Here is a 21039-nt window from a genome sequence, read left to right as displayed (position 1 = left end):
ACCTCAGAATATCCTCAGTGATTCATATTAGGATAAGAAGGGGTCGACAATGATTCATGACATTTCAGGACCTGGCCTCACAATAGATAATAAATTCATTTAGAACTCCTACATGGGAGAGATATTTTGAACCATTTCGCGTACCTTTCTGCCCCAAAATAGATAAAAAAAAATAAGCTGATACTCTTGAAGTTTGCCGTGATAATTCTTATGATAGTTTACAATTCTGTAGGCTTCAGGGTTAGCCTGATTTCTACATCTACTTTCAAGATTTTCTTACCAAATTGAAAGCCTAAGATCTCTGCTGTGAAGAACTGCTGAAAACAAATACATAAAATAAAACAAGTGTCTTATCTGCATTAATTAGTGTAGCAGTAGCATATTATTATAATTTTTGTTTTACTTCTGTCCAAACATTTGTCAAGGCTGGTTGCCATAGTGACCACATAGACTAATTTTACATTTACTTCTTATATTTTTTCCATTTTTATATGGAATGAAAGGAAGACCATGAAGAGAAGCATGAAACTTGGATCTCTATAGATGTAAATAAATGGCCCTTGAATAAATGCATTGACTATAGCTCTGCTTTGGGAGATGCTTTTAAAACATATTTTGCTATCACTATGGATGACCTCTGTAAGCTAACTTTTCTTTTGGTTAGTTGAAAGGATAACTACACTTTATTAAAAAAAATAGAAAACTTGAATCTCCAAGTATCTGGTATTTGAATTCTAGATTAAAGAAAATGTAAAGGCCCTGAAACCTCAAGATTGGCTCCTATTCTAAAACTCAAATTTTACATGTTTTTGCAGCTGGTAAACATTTCCTGAGAGATCCCACCAGTTTCAGTATTAGATTCTCCAGCTTACCAAGCCTATGAGCTTTAAAATGCCTTTGAAATGGAGAAACACATATAAGTTCAATCAGAAACAGCTGGGGACAATCTGCTATACAGGGAATTATACACCTAAAATATTTGCCTCCTGAAGGTATCAAAATTCAAATTATGTATTTTATTTGTATGTATGTATTGTAACATATTATATTTAATTAAAAATGATCTTGTCAATACTCACAGGAACTGTGATTTGTATTTGTGAAGGTCTTAATATCTTTTTTCCATCTGACTGGGATGGTTTGGGAAGTGCTGTAGTGAAATATTTTTGATTCCATAATTTTTTGTTTGATTCAATGACTGAAATGAGAGAGGATAAGAAACAATTTTGCAGCTAATAGCCATACTTTCATCAGTCCTGAAATATTCCTGAGCAAGGAATACAGTTTAATTTAAACTAAATTATAACTCAAAATACAGTCCCCCAGCCTAGAGTTTGTAGTTTATTTGCATGACAGTTAAGGGAAAATAAAAATCGATTGTTCCATTTAGAACCAAATTAAGTTTAAAATGACATTTGTAATTTTACTTTCTAGATTAAACCAATATATGCACTACCATGTGTAAAATAGATAGGTAATGGGAAGCTCCTGTATAACACAGGGAGCTCAGCTCAGTGCTCTGTGATGACAGAAGGGGTGGGATGGGGTAGTGGAAGGGAGGCTCAATAGGGAGGGGATATATGAATATTTATAGCTGATTCATGTTGCTGTGCAGCAGAAACTAACAAAACATTGTAAAGCAGTTATCCTCCAATTTAAAGTATAATGAAAATAATAGTCACAGTAATACAACCAAACAATAGGAATGGAAAATAAAGAAACTGTTTCCTTCCAAACATCTCCATCATCTCCACTACCTTCATGTCATTTTGTTCAGATTGCAGAGCATATGACTTCTTCTATAGTCCCCGTAATAGCTATTAACAGAGCATCAGTTAAAAGTCTCAATTGATTAAGTGTTTATGTTACTCCTCCTCTGTCCTCAATGACATCCCAAGCCATAAAAATTAGGGCCACAGGCACAAATGCTACATTCAGTTCTGACACTCTTATTTAAAGAAGGGGCATGCACACATTTGAGGGCACCCAGAATAGAGTGATCAGGAGGATCAAGCTATCTGGAAGCTATCAAAAGAAGAAAAGTGGGATAGTTTAGATAGTTCTTCTGGAGATTAACAAGAGATGTGATCATTATATTCAAATATTTAAAGAGCTGTTACATAAAAGAGTAGTAGTAGTAATAGTAGTAGTAAGATAGCTGCAACTGCTAACACATATATATCACTTGCTATATGCTGGACTGTGTTTTAAGCACTTTCTATATATCAACTCTTAGTCATTGCAACACTTTGATTAGTTAATACAATTCATGATTGACTCTGTTTTACAGATGTAGAAAAATAAAGCACCTAGAGAGGTTAAATTACTTGCCCCCAAATCACAAATTTAGCAGAAGAGTTAAGATTCAAGCACAGATAGTTTGGCTCCAGAGTCCATGCTCTTTTTTTTTTTTTTTAATTTTTTTTTATTAGTTAGAGGCTAATTACTTTACAATATTGTAGTGGTTTTTGTCATACATTGACATGAATCAGCCATGGATAAACAGTGTGGAGATTTCTTAAAAAACTGGAAATAGAACTGCCATATGACCCAGCAATCCCACTTTTGGGCATACACACCGAGGAAATCAGATCTGAAAGAGACACGTGCACCCCAATGTTCATCGCAGCACTGTTTATAATAGCCAGGACGTGGAAGCAACCTAGATGCCCATCAGCAGACTAATGGATAAGGAAACTGTGGTACATATACACCATGGAATATTACTCAGCCATTAAAAAGAATTCATTTGAATCAGTTCTAATGAGATGGATGAAACTGGAGCCCAATATACAGAGCGAAGTAAGCCAGAAAGATAAAGACCATTACAGTATACTAACACATATATATGGAACTTAGAAAGATGGTAATGATAACCCTATATGCAAAACAGAAAAAGAGACTCAGATGTATAGAACAGACTTGTGGACTCTGTGGGAGAAGGCAAGGGTGGGATGTTTCAAGAGAACAGCATCGAAACATGTATATTGTCTAGGGTGAAACAGATCACCAGCCCAGGTTGGATGCATGAGACAAGTGCTCGGGCCTGGTGCACTGGGAAGACCCAGAGGGATGGGGTGGAGAGGGAGGTGGGAGGGGGGACCGGGACGGGGAATACATGTAAATCCATGGCTGATTCATTTCAATGTATGACAAAAACCACTGCAATGCTGTAAAGTAATTAGCCTCCAACTAATTTAAAAAAATGGAAAAAAAAAAAGATATTTCCTAAAGTTTTAGCTGTTCAACACATGAACTGTCAACTTTCTTCTTTCTGACTACAGGAATATTTTAAACACACACACACACATACCAATATTCATGCTTCTCTTAGATTTTAACAAAAACTCAATGTTTTTTTATGCTTTATCACATTGAATGGAAGACACTAGTCATTTTCCCTAAAATTATTTTCAAATATAATTTTAATTCTTACTTGGTATGGAATTATCACATGATTCGATGTTTATTTCTTGCCTGTTTAAAAAAGAAAATGTTTGAATTAATACTATGTCTAATAATAATAATAATAATAATGATTATTATTACTAAGATGCCATTAATAGTAATGCTGTTAGAAATCTGATGTGTTCTCTGAATTCCATTATCTAAGATTGTCTACCTCTAATCCACAATTCCCTTCCTCTAAATCAAGTTATAGATGTATACGACTGTATTTCTCATCAGAAAATTGAATAAAAATAGACTATAGATCAAAACTGAAATAAAAACACTTCAATTAAAGTAAATAAATTAATTTTAAAAACTTGGTAAAGAGAAGGAAATATTATCTTATGTGCATATCTAAATAAACTTACTAATGACAAATTTAACTTAGTAAAAAAAAAATCCACTAATTTGAAAAATTCTATAACATGTAAAATATCTTATTTAATTATATAGAACAATAAATAGAATTAGTTCCCCTGCAATTTTCTAATGAAAACATCTAAATCAGTATGAACCATATATCTTCTAAATTCACTACATAAATTTTGAAGACAACCTACCACTTTTTAATATTCTTAGTACTTAAATTAAATTAAACCACTAATGATGTGTGAGAGGGGAGCATATAAGTGTTGATCTGTATTTTGAGTTGCTCCTACACATGAGACAATTGGTCCATGGTAGTTTCCATTTGGAAAGTATTCATTTAATTTTGTAATGATTGTGTTGTCTATCGAAGATACACATGGTATAATTTGTTTTTAATTTTAAAATTTTTATCTTTTTAAAATTGTATTTTATTTAAGTATTGCTTCCTTATTAATTAGCAGGAACAGTAGAATGGAACCATTGCTAATTCTGAGATTGTACTTCTGTGTGCTAAGTCACTTCGGTTGTGTCAAACTCTTTGCAACCCAGAGTCTCTAGATGTGGCTTGATCAAGTCTATTTAAAAACTCTCACAGGTTATTTGGACACTCAGTTCTAGTTATGAATCACACTCAGTTCTATTTATGAATTAATGGTCTTGAAAAAGAAAACTTCATAGATTTCTGAAATAGTCAAACCTGTGATGTTTGCTTTTTCAAAAAAAAAAAGTAGATCAGTGGTCTATTCATCTGTATTGAAACCACATTTATTCTATAGCATAGCTAGAAGGTTAAATGGCCTGGGATCCTGGAAATCTTATAGTTTGAAAGTTCGAAATGCTGGCTGGATCACTACCTTCACATTCTGGGAAAAATACTTTGCACCTGTATTGATTTTGACTTCTTTGCTACAGTCTAAAGTAATCCTTTTCAAACTTTCTTTTGAGCATGATTCAATATAGATGATGTGTGGATAGTTCAAATTCTACTGTAATAATATACCTTATAAATTATGCATTAAGATAGAAAATTTTAAGAGATGAAATAAAATACATAAATTGAAGCTGTAATACCCTGTTCACACATTCCAACTGATTATCTTGCATGTGCATCTCATTTTGGAAAACACTAGAAAAGGCAATCAAGGAACAATAAGAAATGGGAAAAGAGTCAAATATCATAACATGTCTACCTTGTATATGGCCTTCCCAGATGGTAAAGAATCTGCCTGCCAATTCAAGACATGAAAGAGATGTGGGTAAAAAAAAAAAAAAAAAAAAGAAAGAGATGTGGGTTTGATCTCTGGGTTGGGAAGATTTTTGCCAGTATTTTTGCCTGGAGAATTCCATGGATAGAGGAGCCTTGCAAGCTATGGCCCATAGGGTCACAAAGAGTTGGACACTACCAAAGTGACTTAGCACACACTGCCTTGTATAAAAGTGGCCTCAGTCTCAAATCATTAGGGCTTTAATATAGTTAAAATCCTGATAATTTTAATTCATTTCAAAGAGTACATTTTAGTGCAATAAATGATTGTGTGCATACGGTTTTGTTACATAGGTGATCTGAACCTATATTTTGAAACACAGGGGAAAATTAGTGACAGAAGCTGGAAGAGAATGGAAGGAATATTTAGTTCTAAAAAGAAAAAAAAAAAAACCCTGACAATTTAAGATTTTTATCACAGGACAAATATTTTTCAAAAGTGAGTGTGAAATAAAAACATTGTTTTTATATTAAAATAAAAAAAATTGTGAAAGTTGTATGGCTAGCATAAAGTACTAAAACAAATGCAAGTAAGAATTCTTAGTTAAAAAAGAAAAAAGAATTCTTCAGGTAGAAGGAAATGACCTAAGGTAATACATACTTAAGATAAAATAAAGAGCATAAGAGAGCACATATTTGGGTGCAGAACATGAATATTAAGTATTTACACATGATAATCTGGTGAGTTTAAAATAAAAATTATAAATTTAAACACAAAATTTATAGTGGTAATAAAGATTTGTGAAATAATTGGAGTTAAAGTGTTATAAGAAGCTTGATTCTCTGGGAGTTGTAAAGATACTAATTTGTTATATACCTCTATAAATTAAAACATAACCACTAAAGAATAATGAAAAGTGTATAAATAAAATAATAGAGAAGGTAATGTAATTAAAATGTTTGATTAATATAAGGGAAAGCAATAAAGGATAAATGAACAAAAACATGGGGCAAATAATAAAGCTAAAATGAAAGATGTAAATCCAAACGTAAAGCAGTTACATTAAAAGCAAATGGTCTGGGGACTTCCCTGGTGTGCATTGAGTAAGAATTTGTCTGCCAAAGCAGGAGACGCAGGTTTGATCCCTGGTCTGGGATCAAAGTTTCCACATGCTGCAGAACAACTAAGCCTGCGAGCCTCAACTACTGAGTTTGTTTGCCATAACTACTGAAGCCTGTGAACCTAGATCCTGTGCTCTGTAATGAGAAGCTACTGCAGTGAGAAGCTCATGCCCAACAAGAGTAGCTCCAGCTCACCACAGCTAGAGAAATGCTCGCAAGCAGCAACAATGCAGTGAATTCTTTACCCTCTGAGCCACCAGGGAAACCCAAGAATACTGGGGTGGGTAACCTGTCCCTTTTCCAGGGGATCTTCCTGACCCAGGAATCAAACCAGGGTCTCCTGCATTGTAGGCAGATTCTTTACCAACTGAGCTACCAGGGAAGCTGAAGAAAGACCCAGTGCTGCTAAAAATAAATAAATAAATAAGTAAGTAAGTAAGTAAGTAAGTAAATAAATAAATAAATAAACTTAAAAAAGCAAATGGACTAAAATCAACAAGTTATAGAGTTTTTCTGTGTAACTTTGGGCCTATAATTAACAATACTGTGTTTTACACTTAAAAATTTGGTGAGTAGTTCTAATGTTTAATTTTCTTACCACAGAAAAGTATATAGACTAAGTAGACCACTTAAACCATGAATCTGTCACTGGATTATAATAAATAAACCTAAAATATAAGAGAACATGATGTTTTATTGTTTCTTTTTTTAATGGAAAAGGGATACACTGTGTACCTTAATGGATAATAAGCTAGTGGAGCTAAACTAATGTCAAAGTCAAATTTAAGATACATAAAAATAAATAGGAATATTTTATAAAGGTAAAGGGGTTAATCCAACAGAAAGATGTAATAATTCTAAATATGCATGTACTCACTGACATAGCTCTAAAAACCATAAAAATATAAAAGAAAAAGTAATGTGCAAAACTGACAATTATAGTTGGGAACTTTAGCATATTTATTTAAATAATTAATAGAACAAGAGGAAAAGAATATAGAGTAGAGATATAGAAAAGTTGAATAACATGATTGACAAAACTTAGCATAATATAAAGACATTACACCAAATAACTGCACAATACTATACATTTTTTTCAAGTTCACATGGAACATTTAACAAAAGTGACCATAGACTAGGCAATAAGCAAATCTCAACAAGTATCAAAGTACTAAATCATATGGCATATGTTTGCTACTTACAGTTGAATAAAGCTAGAAATCAACAACAAAAATGAAAAAAAATCTAAACAATTGGAAATTAAAAATACAATCTATGGATCAAAGAATAAATTACAAAGGAAGCTAGAAAATATTTTTAAAACTTTTTGAATTGTATAAGGTAAATACAGTATTGAAATATTTGTGGGATGTAAAAACCTATTTAAAACTTTATAACTTTAAATTTGTAAATTAGAAAAGAAGAATAGCTGAAAAGTCAATGTTTTAAGTATCTAGTTTAAGAAGCTAAAAACAGAACAGCAAAACAAAGCCAACATATATAAGAGGAAAAAATAATAAAATTATTATCAGAAAGGAATGAAGAAGCAAAAGCTTTATGCTAATATATTCAAAATTTAGATGAAATAGGCAAATTCCTTTAAAAAGAAAACATATCAAATCTGAAACAAGGGTTAAGTAGAAAATATGGGTTACCGTATGTATACTAAAGACATTGTTTGATCATTAAACACTTACTGACATAGAGAATTCCAGGTGTGGATGTCTTCATTGATTAATTCTCCCAAACACCTAAGGAAGAGAAACTAACAATTATTCAAAAAATCTTCCAAAGAACAGAAAAAGAAGGACTTATCAATTTATTCTATGGAAAGAACATAACCTTGATACGAAAATCTGATGAGGTCATTAATAGACCATTACAGTATACTAACACATATATATGGAATTTAGAAAGATGGTAACGATAACCCTATATGCAAAAAAAGAAAAAGAGACTCAGATGTATAGAACAGACTTGTGGACTCTGTGGGAGAAGGCGAGGGTGGGATGTTTCAAGAGAACAGCATCGAAACATGTATATCTAGGGTGAAACAGATCACCAGCCCAGGTTGGATGCATGCGACAAGTGCTCGGGCCTGGTGCACTGGGAAGACCCAGAGGGATGGGGTGGAGAGGGAGGTGGGAGGGGGGACCGGAATGGGGAATACATGTAAATCCATGGCTAATTCATTTCAATGTATGACAAAAACCACTGCAATGTTGTAAAGTAATTAGCCTCCAACTAATAAAAATAAATGAAAAAAAAAAAAAGAAAAACATCACAGACTTATATCCCTCATAAATATAAATACCCCAGGCCTTAAACAGTTGATCTAATTCAATACATAAAAAGGATACTCTATCACAATCAAACAGGATTTAATTCAGGTTAGCTTAACATTTGAAATTCACCACATTAACACATCAAAATAAAGAAGGGAAAATTATATGAACATTTCAATATGCAATCTAACAAATTCATGGTAAAATTTTAGCAAATAAAAATTGGAAAGAAACTTCCTTAACCTGATAAAGGATATTTACAGAAAACTAGAGAAAATACGAATACTCAGTGCTGAAGCATTAGAAATATTCCCCTTAAGCTCAGGAACAACAAAAGGATATCTGCTAGCACAACTTCAATGTAACATTTTACTGGAGATTCTAGCTAGTGCAATAAGACAAGAAAAAATATAAACAAAACGTCTAAGAATAGGGGAAAAAAGAAATAAAACTGTTAGTATTTACAGGCAGCATGTTTATGTAGAAAATCCATAATACCTATAGACACACAATTAGAATTAATAAGCTAATTTAACAAAATAGATATAAGATTAAATGTGAAGATCAATTATATTTATATATACAACAAAGCAAGTAGAAAATATTTTAATAATACAATTTGTCAGTTCAGTTCAATCACTCAGCTGTGTCCGACTCCTTGTGACCCATGGACTGTAGCACGCCAGGCTTCCCTGTTCCTCACAAACTCCCAGAACTTGCTCAAATTCAGGTCCATCAAGTCAGTGATGCCATCCAACCATCTCATTCTCTGTTTTTGCCTTCTCATCCCACCTTCAACCTTTCCCAGCATCAGAGTCCTTTCCAATGAGTCAGTTCTTCACATCAGTTGGCCAAAGTATTGGAGCTTCAGCTTCAGCATCATTCTTTCCAATGAATATCAGGACTGATTTATTTAGAACTGACTGGTTTGATCTCTTTGCACTTAAAGACTCTCAAGAGTCTTCTCCAAGACCACAGTTCAAAAGTATCAATTCCTTGGCATTCAGCTTCCTTTATAGTCCAACTCTCACATCCACACATGACTACTGGAAAAACCATAGCTTTGACTAGATGCACTTTGTATGCAAAGTAATGTCTTTGGTTTTTCATATGCTGTCTAGGTTGGTCATAGCTTTTCATCCAAGGAGCAAACGTATTTTAATTTCATGGCTGCAGCCACCATTTGCAGTAACTTTAGAGCCAAAGAAAAATAAAGTCTATCATTGTTTCCATTGTTTCTCCATCTGTTTGCCATGGAGTGATGGGACTGGATCCTAGGATCTTAGTTTTTTGAATGTTGAGGTGTTTTTTTTTTTTTTTTTCTTCTCTTCCATTTTTAAAAATTTTATTTATTTATTATTTTACTTTACAATGTTGTATTGGTTTTGCCATACATTGACTTGAATCCTCCATGGGTGTACATGTGTTCCCCATCCTGAACCCCCCTTCCACCTCCCTCCCTGTTGAGTTTTAAGCCAGCTTTTTCATTCTCCTCTTCCACTTTCCTCAAGAGGCTTTTTGGCTTCTCTTTACGTTCTGTCACAAGGGTGGGGTCATCTATGTATCTGAAGTTATTGATATTTCTCTCAGCAATCTTGATTCCAGCTTGTGCTTCATTCAGCCTGTCATTGCACATGATGCACTCTGCATCATGGCATCTGGTCCCATCACTTCATGGCAAGTAGATGAGGAAACAGTGAAGACAGTGACAGAGTTTATTTTTTTGGGCTTCAAAATCACTGCCGATTGTGACTGCAGCTATGAAATTAAAAGAAGCTTGCTCCTTGGAAGAAAACTTATGATCAGCCTAGACAGCATATTAAAAAGCAGAGACATTACTTTGCCAACAAAGGCCTGTCTAGTCGAAGCTATGGTTCTCCAGTAGTCATGTATGTATGTGAGAGTTGGACTATAAAGAAGACAGAGCACCAAGAATTGATGCTTTTGAACTGTGGTGTTGGAGAAGACTCTTGAGAGTTCCTTGGACTGCAAGGAGATCCAAACAGTCCATCCTAAAGGAGATCAGTCTTGGGTGTTCATTGGAAGGACTGATGCTGAAGCTGAAACTCCAATACTTTGGCTACCTAATGCGAAGAACTGGCTCCTTTGAAAAGACTCTGATGCTGGGAAAGGTTGAAGGCAGGAGGAAAAGGGGACGACCGAGGATGAGATGGTTGGATGGCATCACAGACTCAATGCACATGAGTTTGAGTAAACACCAGGAGTTGGTGATGGACAGGAAGGCCTGGCATGCTGCAGTTCATGGGGTCGCAAAGAGTCAGACACGACTGAGGGACTGATCTGAACTGAACTCTGCACATATGTTAAATAAGCAGGGTGACAATATACACCCTTGACGTACTCCTTTCCCAATTTGGAACCAGTCTGTTGTTCCATGTCCAGTTCTAAGTGTTGCTTCTTGACATTCATACAGATTTCTCAGGAAGCATGTAAGGTGGTCTGGTATTCCCACCTCTTGAAAAATTTTCCACAGTTTGTTGTGATCTACACAGTCAAAGACTTTGGTGTAATCAATAAAGCAGAAGTAGATGTTTTTTATGAAACTCTCTTGCTTTTTCTATGATCCAATGGATGTTGACAATTTGATCTCTGTTTCCTATGTCTTTTTAAATTTCTGCTTGAACATCTGGAAATTCTTGGTTCACGTACTTTTGAAGCCTGAATGGAGAATTCTAAGCATTGCTAGCACATGGAATGAGTGCAATTGTGTGGTAGTTTGAACATTATTTGGCATTCCCCTTCTTTGGGATTGAAATGAAAACTAAACTTTTCCAGTCCTTTGACCACTGCTGAGTTTTCCAAATTTGCTGGCATACTGAGTGCAGCACTTTAACAACATCATCTCTTAGGATTTGAAATAGCTCAACTGGAATGCCATCACCTCCACTAGTTTTGTTCATAGGGATGCTTCTTAAAGCTCATTTCACTTCACATTCCAAGATGTCAAGCTCTAGGTGAGTGATCATACAGTCGTGGTTATCTAGGTCATGAAGATCTTTTTTGTATAGTTCTTCTGTGTATTATTTCCACCTCTTCTTAATATCTTCTGCTTCTGTTAGGTCCATGCCGCTTCTGTCCTTTATTGTGACTATCTTCAAGTGAAATGTTCCCTTGGTATCTCTAATTTTTTTGAAGAGATTTCTAGCTTTTCCCATTCTACAGTTTTCTTCTATTTCTTTGCATTGATCATTGAGGAAGGCTTTCTTATCTTTCCTTACTATTTTTTGGAACTCTGAATTCAGATAGAAATATCTTTCCTTTTCTCCTTTGCCTTTAGCTCCTCTTCTTTTCACAGCTATTTGTAGGGCCTCCTCAGACAACTATTTTGTCTTTTCTACATTTATTTTTCTTGATGATGATCTTGATCACTGCCTCCTGTACAATGTCATGAACCTCTATCCATAGTTCTTCAGGCACTGTGTCTATCAGATCTAATTCCTTGAATCTATTTGTCACTTCCAGTCTATAATCATAAGGGATTTGATTTAGGTCATACCTGCATGTGGTTTTAAGCATTTTGTACTTATGTTAATGACATATAGTATAAGTACAAAATACTCAAAATAAATTTTAAAATATATGTGCAATGCTTCTACACTGAAGGGTACAAATCAATGTTAAGATAAAGAAAACATAAGTAAATAGAGCTATATACTATATTCAGAAGGTTCAATGCTATAAATGTAACAATTCTTCCCAAATTGATACACTGATTCAATATAATCCCAATAAAATTTTCTCTGACTTTTTCTGATAACTGACTAGATAATTTTAAATTTTATATGAAAATAAGAGCCAAGAATATACAAGACAATTTGAAAGATAAACAATCAATGTGAAGGATATTTATTACCAAATATCAGTATTATATATTGATATATGTTACCAAATATCATTTACTAAAAGGTGAGAGCAATTAAGATGATGTATACAGGTCAAGAAGCAACAAATAGAACCTGATATGGAACAATGCACTGACTAAAATTTAGGAAAGGAGTACAATGAGGCTGTGTATTGTCACCCTGCTTATTTGAATTACATGCAGAGTATATCTTGTGAAATGCCTGGCTGGATGAAGCACAAGCTGGAATCAAGATTGCCAGGAGAAATGTCAATAACCTCATGTACACAGATGGCACCACCCTTATGACAGAAAGTGAAGAGGAATTAAAGAGCATCTTGATGAAGGTGAAAGAGGAGAGTTAAAATGCTGGCTTAAAAGTCAACATTCAAAAAATGAAGATCATGGCATCTGGTCTTATCCCTTCATGGCAAATAGATGGGGGAAATAATGAAAACAGTGAGAGATTTTTATCTTCTTGGGCTCCAGAATCACTGTGAACAGTGACTGTAGTCATGAAATTAAAAGACACTTGTTCTTGGAAGAAAAATCATGACAAACTTAGACAGCATATTAAAAAGAAGAGACATTACTTTGCAGACAAAGGTCCATATAGTCAAAGCTATGGTTTTTCCAGTGGTCATGGATGAATGTGAGAGTTGAGCATAAAGAAAGCTGAGTGCCAAAGAACTGACGCTTTTGAACTGTGGTGTTGGAGAAGACTGTTGAGAGTCCCTGGGCTGCAAGGAGATCAAACCAGTCAACCCTAAAGGAAATCAACCCTGAATATTCATGTCCAACTCTTTGTGACCCAATGGACTATACAGCCTATGGAATTCTCCAGGTCAGAATACTGGAGTGGGTTGCCTTTTCCTTCTCCAGGGAATCTTCCCAACCCAGAGATTGAACCCAGGTCTCCCTCATTGCAGGAGGTCTTTCTGCCAGATGAGCCACAAAGGAAGCCCCAAAATACTGGAATGGCTAGCCTATTACGTCTCCAGCGGCTCTTCCCAACCCAATAATTGAACCAGGGTCTCTTGAATTGCAGGTGAATTCTTTAACAACTGAGCTATCAGGGATGGAAGGACTGATGCCGAAGCTGAATCTCCAATACTTTGGGCACTTGATGCAAAGAGTCAACTCATTGGAAAAGACCCTGATTCTGGGAAAGATAGAAGTCAGAAGAAGAAGGGGATGATAGAGGATGAGATGGTTGGATGGCATTAGTGACTCAACGGACGTGAGTTTGAGCAAGCTCCGGGAGATGGTGAAGGACAGGGAAGCTTGGCATGCTGCAGTCCATGGGATCACAGAGTCGTACATGACTGAGCAACTGAACAACAACAAGAAGTATTAGCCTGAAGACAAATAACCTACAATACAGATTAAGGAGTTAAAAAATGAGAGCTATACAGATATGGTCATATGAATTGTCCCAAAGTTGTTATGCATTGAGGAAAAATTAGATTTTCAATAAACAGTACTAATCAATTGGATATCTTCAAGGAGGAAAAAAAAGTGTTTCTTGACCTGATCTCACATTACACACTAAAATCAATCCTAGATGTAAAGTAGACCCAAAGGTGAAAGGTAAAAGAGTAAAGTTTCCAGGAGGTAACAAAGGAGATTATCTTAGTGATAGTGGAGTAAACGTTTCTTAAACATGACACAAAAATCTATAACCATAATGGAATAGAATGACAGATTTGGCTTCTGTTATCCAATTATTATTAACTCTAATACTCTTCCTTTTTTCAGTAATGGAGATGTAAAAAAAAAATGAATCGAAGGAAAGACACATTTGTTCTTTCAATATCTTGAGAGAAATAATATAGTCATGACAATAGTAATAACAGTAATAATTAATATGCTTATTATGCTTTCTGTTTAAAACAGTTGCTGCTTAAAATATACTTTCAAAGATACTATATCATTTCATATAATTATACAATTTTTTACTCAGGTTTTTCTGAAGTGAAATTTTTCCCTCAAAATTCTTTATTCTTTTTCAGTTTATATGTACCTTACTTCAAATCTGCCTTTTATAAAATTACTTCTTTCTTGTCCTATTGTTTTTGCTCCACTTGCTTTCACTCATTCCTATTCTTGCAGTTGTATTCCCTAGTAACTGAATGAGTCCATCCTTCAAATTTGAACAAGAAAGTATTATGTGATTTTCATTAATCTGTTCATTCAGCTAATTAATATTGAGCACTGTGAAAAGTTGATAAACGACTCCTCAAAGTATTCATATCCAAATCCCTGAAACCTGTGAATGTTGTTTTAGGTGGAAAAAAAAGGACTTTGCACATGTGACTAAATTAAAACCTTGTGAACAGGAAATTATTCTAGATTACCCAGGAAGACACTAGATATAGTCACTAGAGTTCTTATAAAGAGGGAAACAACGGGGTTAGAGAAGAAGAAAGCAGGCTGATGATAGGCCTTGTTTCCAGCTGTGGTCCAAGAACTAGCCTCAACCCCCTTCAACTATGGTCCAGGATTCCCTGGAGAACATTGTTTTAGACAATCTCCCACAGATAAGACAGACTTTGTGGAAGTCCAAATTTCCAGGAGAATGATTATAGGTTATAATGAGAGCAAAAAATATAAATTTGGGTGCTTGGAGAGGATCAGAGAATACTTGATTTTATAGACATTATCCCTCCCTTAAGGTAGCACAGTATACTGCTAAAAGAAATCTCCTTGGCCTGTGATTTCTCCCATGAGAGGCAGTAAGGTTGTGTGAGTGAGCATCCAGCTTCCTCTGCAGTGTCTGATGCTGTCAAAAAGGATCATTTCTCTGTCACCACCTCTAAAGTACTGAGTCATAAGCAGCATGGGTGGAAGAAAGAAGCTGAGAGAGCAGCAGATATGACCCTCCGAGGGCATTAAAGGGAAATAAATCCTATAGTGTTGCAAACTACATCATGAAGCCTACCCACAAGCTGCTGGAGATGACTTGCTTAGGGATACCCCCAGCTGGCCCACAGGCACCCCTGGAATATCGTGTGCTTTATCCATACATATTCTCACCCTGTGGCTGGTTCCTTGTACATATTTTTAATGATGGTGAGAGTGAGCTTTGAAAGACAGTGAGCATGCACAGAAAGCTGGCATGAATCTGTGGGCCAAGGAGAGACGTTCTGCCACTAGAAAAGTAAAATGGAGACTGTCATCAGTGGGCCTGGTACATTGTAAGACCAAAAGATGGTTACAAGCTTAAGAATTCTGCTGCAAAAGGGATCAAGAAGCATGGAGCAGAAATATCCATAGAGGGTCTGAGAAAACCCCAGAATCCCAAGCAGGTCTGATGGAAGGTATTTCTCTCTCAAAGAATGGAGGAAGTCACTGCTTTTTCAAATGTGAAGCCAGTAATGCAAGACTTCAAAAAACGTGAAAAATCAAAGAAACATGATACCACGAAAGTATCATAATTATCTTCCAGCAACCAATCACAAAGACATAGAGATTTATGATTTATCTAATAAAGAATTCAAAACAGCTGTTTTAAGAAAGTTCGATAAGCTACAAGAAAGCACAGAAAGACAATTCAGAAAGAAATTAGGGAAACAATACACTAACAAATTTAGCAGTTTAACAAAGAGGTGGAAATCACACACACAAAAAAGACTCTCAAGCCGAAGAATATGGTGAATTAAATAAAAATGCAATACGTAGCAGAACACAAAGTAGAATAGATCAAACAGAAGAAAAATCCTAAGAATGGAAAAACAGGACTTTTGAAATAATTGAGTCAGAATAGAACAAAGAAAACAAATGAAAAAGACTGAAAAAATCCTATGTGATCTATGGGATACCATCAAAAGAAACAATCTGTGAATTATTGAAGTCAGAAATCTTACAGTTCAGGAGAGAGTGAGATGATATATTCAAAGGTCTGAAAGAACAAAAGGAATATTATTCAGCTATAAAAAACAGCACACTTGAGTTAGTTCTAATGAGGTGGATGAACCTGGAGCCTATTATACAGAGTAAGTCAGAAAGAGAAACATCAATACAGTATATTAATGCACATATATGGAATTTAGAAAGACAATAAGGACAACCCTGTATGCAAGACAGAAAAAGAGACACAGACATAAAGAAGAGACTTGGACCATGTCAGAGAAGGAAGGGGTGGAATGATTTGAGAGAATAGTGTTCAAACATGCATATTACCATATATAAAATAGATAACCAGTGAAAGTTTGATGCATGAAGCAGGGCACTCAAAGCAGATGCACTGGGACAACCCAGAGGGATGGGATGCAGAAAGAAGTTCAAGATGGAGGGACACATATACACCTGTGGCTGTTTCACGTCATTATATGGCAAAAACCATGCCACAATATTGTAAAGCAATTAACTTTCAGTTGGAAAAAAAAAAACACCCTGCCAACAAAGATCATTCTATCTAACAAAAATTTTCCTTCATAAATAAATGGGAAAAAAATCTCAGACCAAAAAACCTTAAAGAGTTCATCACCATTAGATGTTTCTTACAGGAAATGAAAGTTCTTCAAGGTGAAATTAAAGGATAATAACTAGTAACATGAAAAGATATGAATATATTCAACACACTTGGAAAAGGAGTATATCGTCAAATTAAGGATACTTTAATGCTGTAATATGATTATATGTTAACTTAATTGAAGCTAAGTATTTATCAGTGAAAAATAAAGTATTGCATTAATAAGACTTTTTTAAACTGATGGTAACTGTAAGGCAAAAACTTATAGTAGATACACAAAAGATAAAGGAAAAGGGAAATAAAAACAACTTACTATGATATTAATCAATTCACAAAGGAAGGCAGCAAGAGATGAAGGAAGAAAGAAACAAGGGAACTATAAAACTGTCAGAAAGAATAATATGACATCAGTAAATTCTTATTTATCAATAATTACTCTAAAAGTAAATGGATTAAATTCTCCAAATAAAATACATAGAGTGGCTGAATGAATGTAAAAACAAGACATAACTATATGATATGCACACAAGAGTCACTTCAGTTTTAAGATCACATATAGATTCAAAATGAAGTAATGGAAAAATATATTCCATACAATTGGAAATCAAAAGAGAGCTTTCATCATAAAAAGTAGACATTAGTCCAGAAACCATAATCAGAGAAAAAGAAGGTCCTTTTATGATGATAAAGAGATCAATTCATAAGAGGATATAACAATGATAAATATATATTCAGCAAAGATTAAAATACCTAAATATATTAAGCAGATACTAACAGGTCTTAAGGTAAAAATATACACCAATACAATAATATTGCGGGACTTCAATACCCACTTGCAACAATAGATAGATCCTCCAGACATAAAATCAATAAAGAACAATTCAATTTGGAATATATTTGATACCAAATGGGCCTAACAAACATATACATAATAGTCCATCCAATAACAGTAGGATACATATTCCTCTCAAGAGCACACAGAACAGTCTCCACAAAAGATCATATGTCAAAGAATAAATTTTAGAAAATTTAAGAAGATTGAAATCATAATTGACATCTTTTCCAATCACTATGATATTACAAATATTATACAGTATGATTACAAATCTGTAAATGTGACATTCTATATTAATAGCATGAAAACTGAGAATCACATAATTATCTCAATAGGCACAGAAAAAGCATTGACAAAATATAACATTCTTCCATATAGAAACAATGCTCTCAACAAATTGGCTATAGAAGAAATGTACCTCAATGTAATAAAGGTCATCAATGACAAACTCTCATTTTACATTACACTGAATGTTTAAATGTTGAAAACTTTTCCTTTGTGATCAGGAACAAGTGTGACCACTCTTGCCACTGTTAGTCAACATAGTAGAGGAAACCTTAGCCAGAGCAATTAGGCAAGAAAATAAACACATGACATCTAAATTAGGAATAAGTCAAATTCTTTCTGTTTGCAGATATGTGATCTTGAATACAGAAAGTCCTGAAGATTCTACCAAAAACTATTAGAACTAATCAGCAAATTCAGTAAAGTTGCAGTATACAAAACATAGAAATCAGTTATGCTTTAATACACTAAAACCAAAATACCTGAAAAATAAAGAAAACTATCCGATTTACAAGAGTTAAAAGTAACAAAATCCTTATAAATATATTTAGCCAAATAAGTTAAATAGCTACACACTAAAAGCTATAAGATTTTGATGGAAGAAAATGTAGAAGATACAAATAAATGGAAAGACATTTCAAGTTCATGAATCAGAAGCATAATATTGTTAAAATATCCAGACTACCAACCACAAGCCATCTATAGTTTAAATGCAACCTTTATGAAAATGTCAATGATGTTTTTCACAAAAATTGAAAACACAAATCTAAAATTTGTACAAAACCACAAAAGACTATGAATACCAAAGCATTCTTGAGAAAGAACAATGCTGAAGACTCATGGTTCCTTACTGTAAGCTACTCTTAAAAACTAGAATGTACTTGCATATATATATATATATATATATATATATATATATATATATATATATACTATTATAACAGAATAGAGAACCCAGAAGTACCAAGATAACAAAATGGGGAAAAGATAGCTCTTCAATAAATGTTTCTTTGAAAACTGGATATCCACATGGAAAAGAATAAAAGTGGACTCCTATCTTATACAACTCAAAAAATAAGTTTGAAATGGATTAATGACTTCAACATAGAAGATAAAAAACTTCAGCTCCTAGAAGAAAACAGGAAAAAAGATTTTTGATATTCTCTTGTCCCTGATTTCTTTTTTAACATGTCACCAAGAAAGTACAGGCTAACAAAAAGAGAAATGAATAAGCTGAAAAGCTTTTTTACAGCAAAAGAAACAATAGTAAAAAACAAAACAAAACAAAACAAAAAACTAGGGAATGAGACAACATGTATTCAAATTGTCTATCTGATAAAGGGTTAATATTTGAAATATATGAGACACTGATACAGCTCATCAGCAGAAATAATCCAAATAACCCTACTTTTTTTAAATGAGCAAAGAAACTAGAGACACCTTGTCAAAGTATTTATAACAATGGTCAACAGGTATATGAAAAGATACCCAGCATAATAATCAGGGTAACTAATATCAAAACTAGGGTGTGATATCATCTCATATCTGTTAGAATGGCTCTTATCAAAAAGAGTAGAGACAAGTATTGGTGAGACTGTGGATGAAAGGAGATTTGGGCACTCTTGGTACAGATGTCAATTGGTACAGCCACTGTGGGCAACAAGAGGGAGTTTCTTCAAAAATTAAAAACAAAACTACCATATTTTATAGCAACTCTACTACTGGACATATATCTAAAGGAAATGAAATCACACTTGAAGAGATGTGAGACTTGTCTATCAATCATTTATCTAATTAGCCATGATAAAGAAGGAAGTTATGGCATTTATGACAACATGGAAGGACTTTGAGGGCATTATGATAAGTGAAGTAAGTCAGTGAAAGACATATACAGTACAATCTCACTTATAAATGGATTCTAAAGAAGCCAAACTTAAAGAACAAACTGAGAGGTGGGGGGAAATGCAGAGATGCCATTCAAAGTGTACAGACGTTCAGTTAAAATATGGGTAATTTCTGGGTATTTATTATACAGTGTGTTGACTATAGTTAACAATACTATATTATATACTTGAAATTTGGTATGAGAGTAGACCATAAATGTTCTCACCACAAAAAGAAATAGTAATTTTGTGATGTGGTGGAAGTGTTAACTAATCCTATGTTACAATATACATGCATAACAAACCATCACATTGTACACCTTAAACTTAAACAATGTTTCATGTTAATTGTATCAGCAGAATTCTGTAATAAAAGGAAAGACAATGAGGATACAGAAGAAGAGTTAACTATAGGAGCTATACTTTTAGTGGAGAAAATCCAGCACCCAGTGTCGTGAGTTGATTTGTGCTCCTTATAAAGATACACACAAGTCTTACCAGTTGGTACCTGTGAATTTGACCTTATTTGAAAATAGTGTCTTTTACAGGTGTAGTCAATTTGAGATGAGATAATTCTGGATTAGAGTGGGGCCTACTACAATGACTGGTGTCATTATGAAAAGGGGAAATTTGGCACACACACAGGGAGAGTGAATTCTATGATGTTGGAGGCAGAGATTGAAGTGATGCATCTATAAACCAAAGAACACCAATGATTGCCAGCAATTGCTGTAACCTAGGGTAGAGGCATAGGCCTCCCTCAGAGCCTCAAGGAGCCAAATCTGCTGACACCTTAACTTTGGACTTAAAGCTTCCAAAAGTGTGAGACAATTAAGCCACTTGACTTGTGGTAATTTGTTTTGACCGCCCTAAGAAATTGTCACACTTCAAATTATACTCAGGCATGAGCAAGAAAAGGGCATTTGCTATAATAGAAGAGAAGGCAGAAAATAGGGTTGTAAGATGCCTGTAGATTAGTATATTCAGTAGTGATGATGGTGAAATTTTCCCCTAGCTGAGAGTAGGGTAGAGTATAGTTATTATAGATTTGAGAAGAGAGGAAAAAGTGGGGAACACTCATCTTCAAGAATATGAGAGCTATGAATAGATGATAGAAGTTTAATATTATTGCCAGGTACCATTAACAGTACACTTGCAGTTTGTCATCATAAATATGAATTGAAGCCAATCATCATGGCCACATGTCTTTCCTTAGTCATGTTCAGTTGCAAAAGTGCCACCAACCACTATGGAGTAATAGGATAATCAG

General features: G+C 34.3%; 1 protein-coding gene across 1 annotated transcript in view; it reads right to left on the bottom strand.

Annotated features, from left to right (window-relative positions):
• CYLC1 (cylicin 1) overlaps window positions 1–21039 on the bottom strand; it is a 62125-nt gene that overhangs the window by 27481 nt on the left and 13605 nt on the right. The window contains exons 2-4 of the mRNA XM_070461767.1: window positions 7843–7896; window positions 3437–3477; window positions 1080–1198 (exon numbers count right to left, since the gene is read on the bottom strand). Of these exons, the coding sequence (XP_070317868.1) occupies window positions 1080–1198; window positions 3437–3477; window positions 7843–7896 (214 nt within the window). The remainder of the gene's footprint in view (window positions 1–1079; window positions 1199–3436; window positions 3478–7842; window positions 7897–21039) is intronic.

Source organism: Odocoileus virginianus, chromosome X (assembly GCF_023699985.2).
Source record: "Odocoileus virginianus isolate 20LAN1187 ecotype Illinois chromosome X, Ovbor_1.2, whole genome shotgun sequence".
Taxonomy (NCBI): domain Eukaryota; kingdom Metazoa; phylum Chordata; class Mammalia; order Artiodactyla; family Cervidae; genus Odocoileus; species Odocoileus virginianus.
This window is presented reverse-complemented; position numbering and strand designations above follow the sequence as displayed.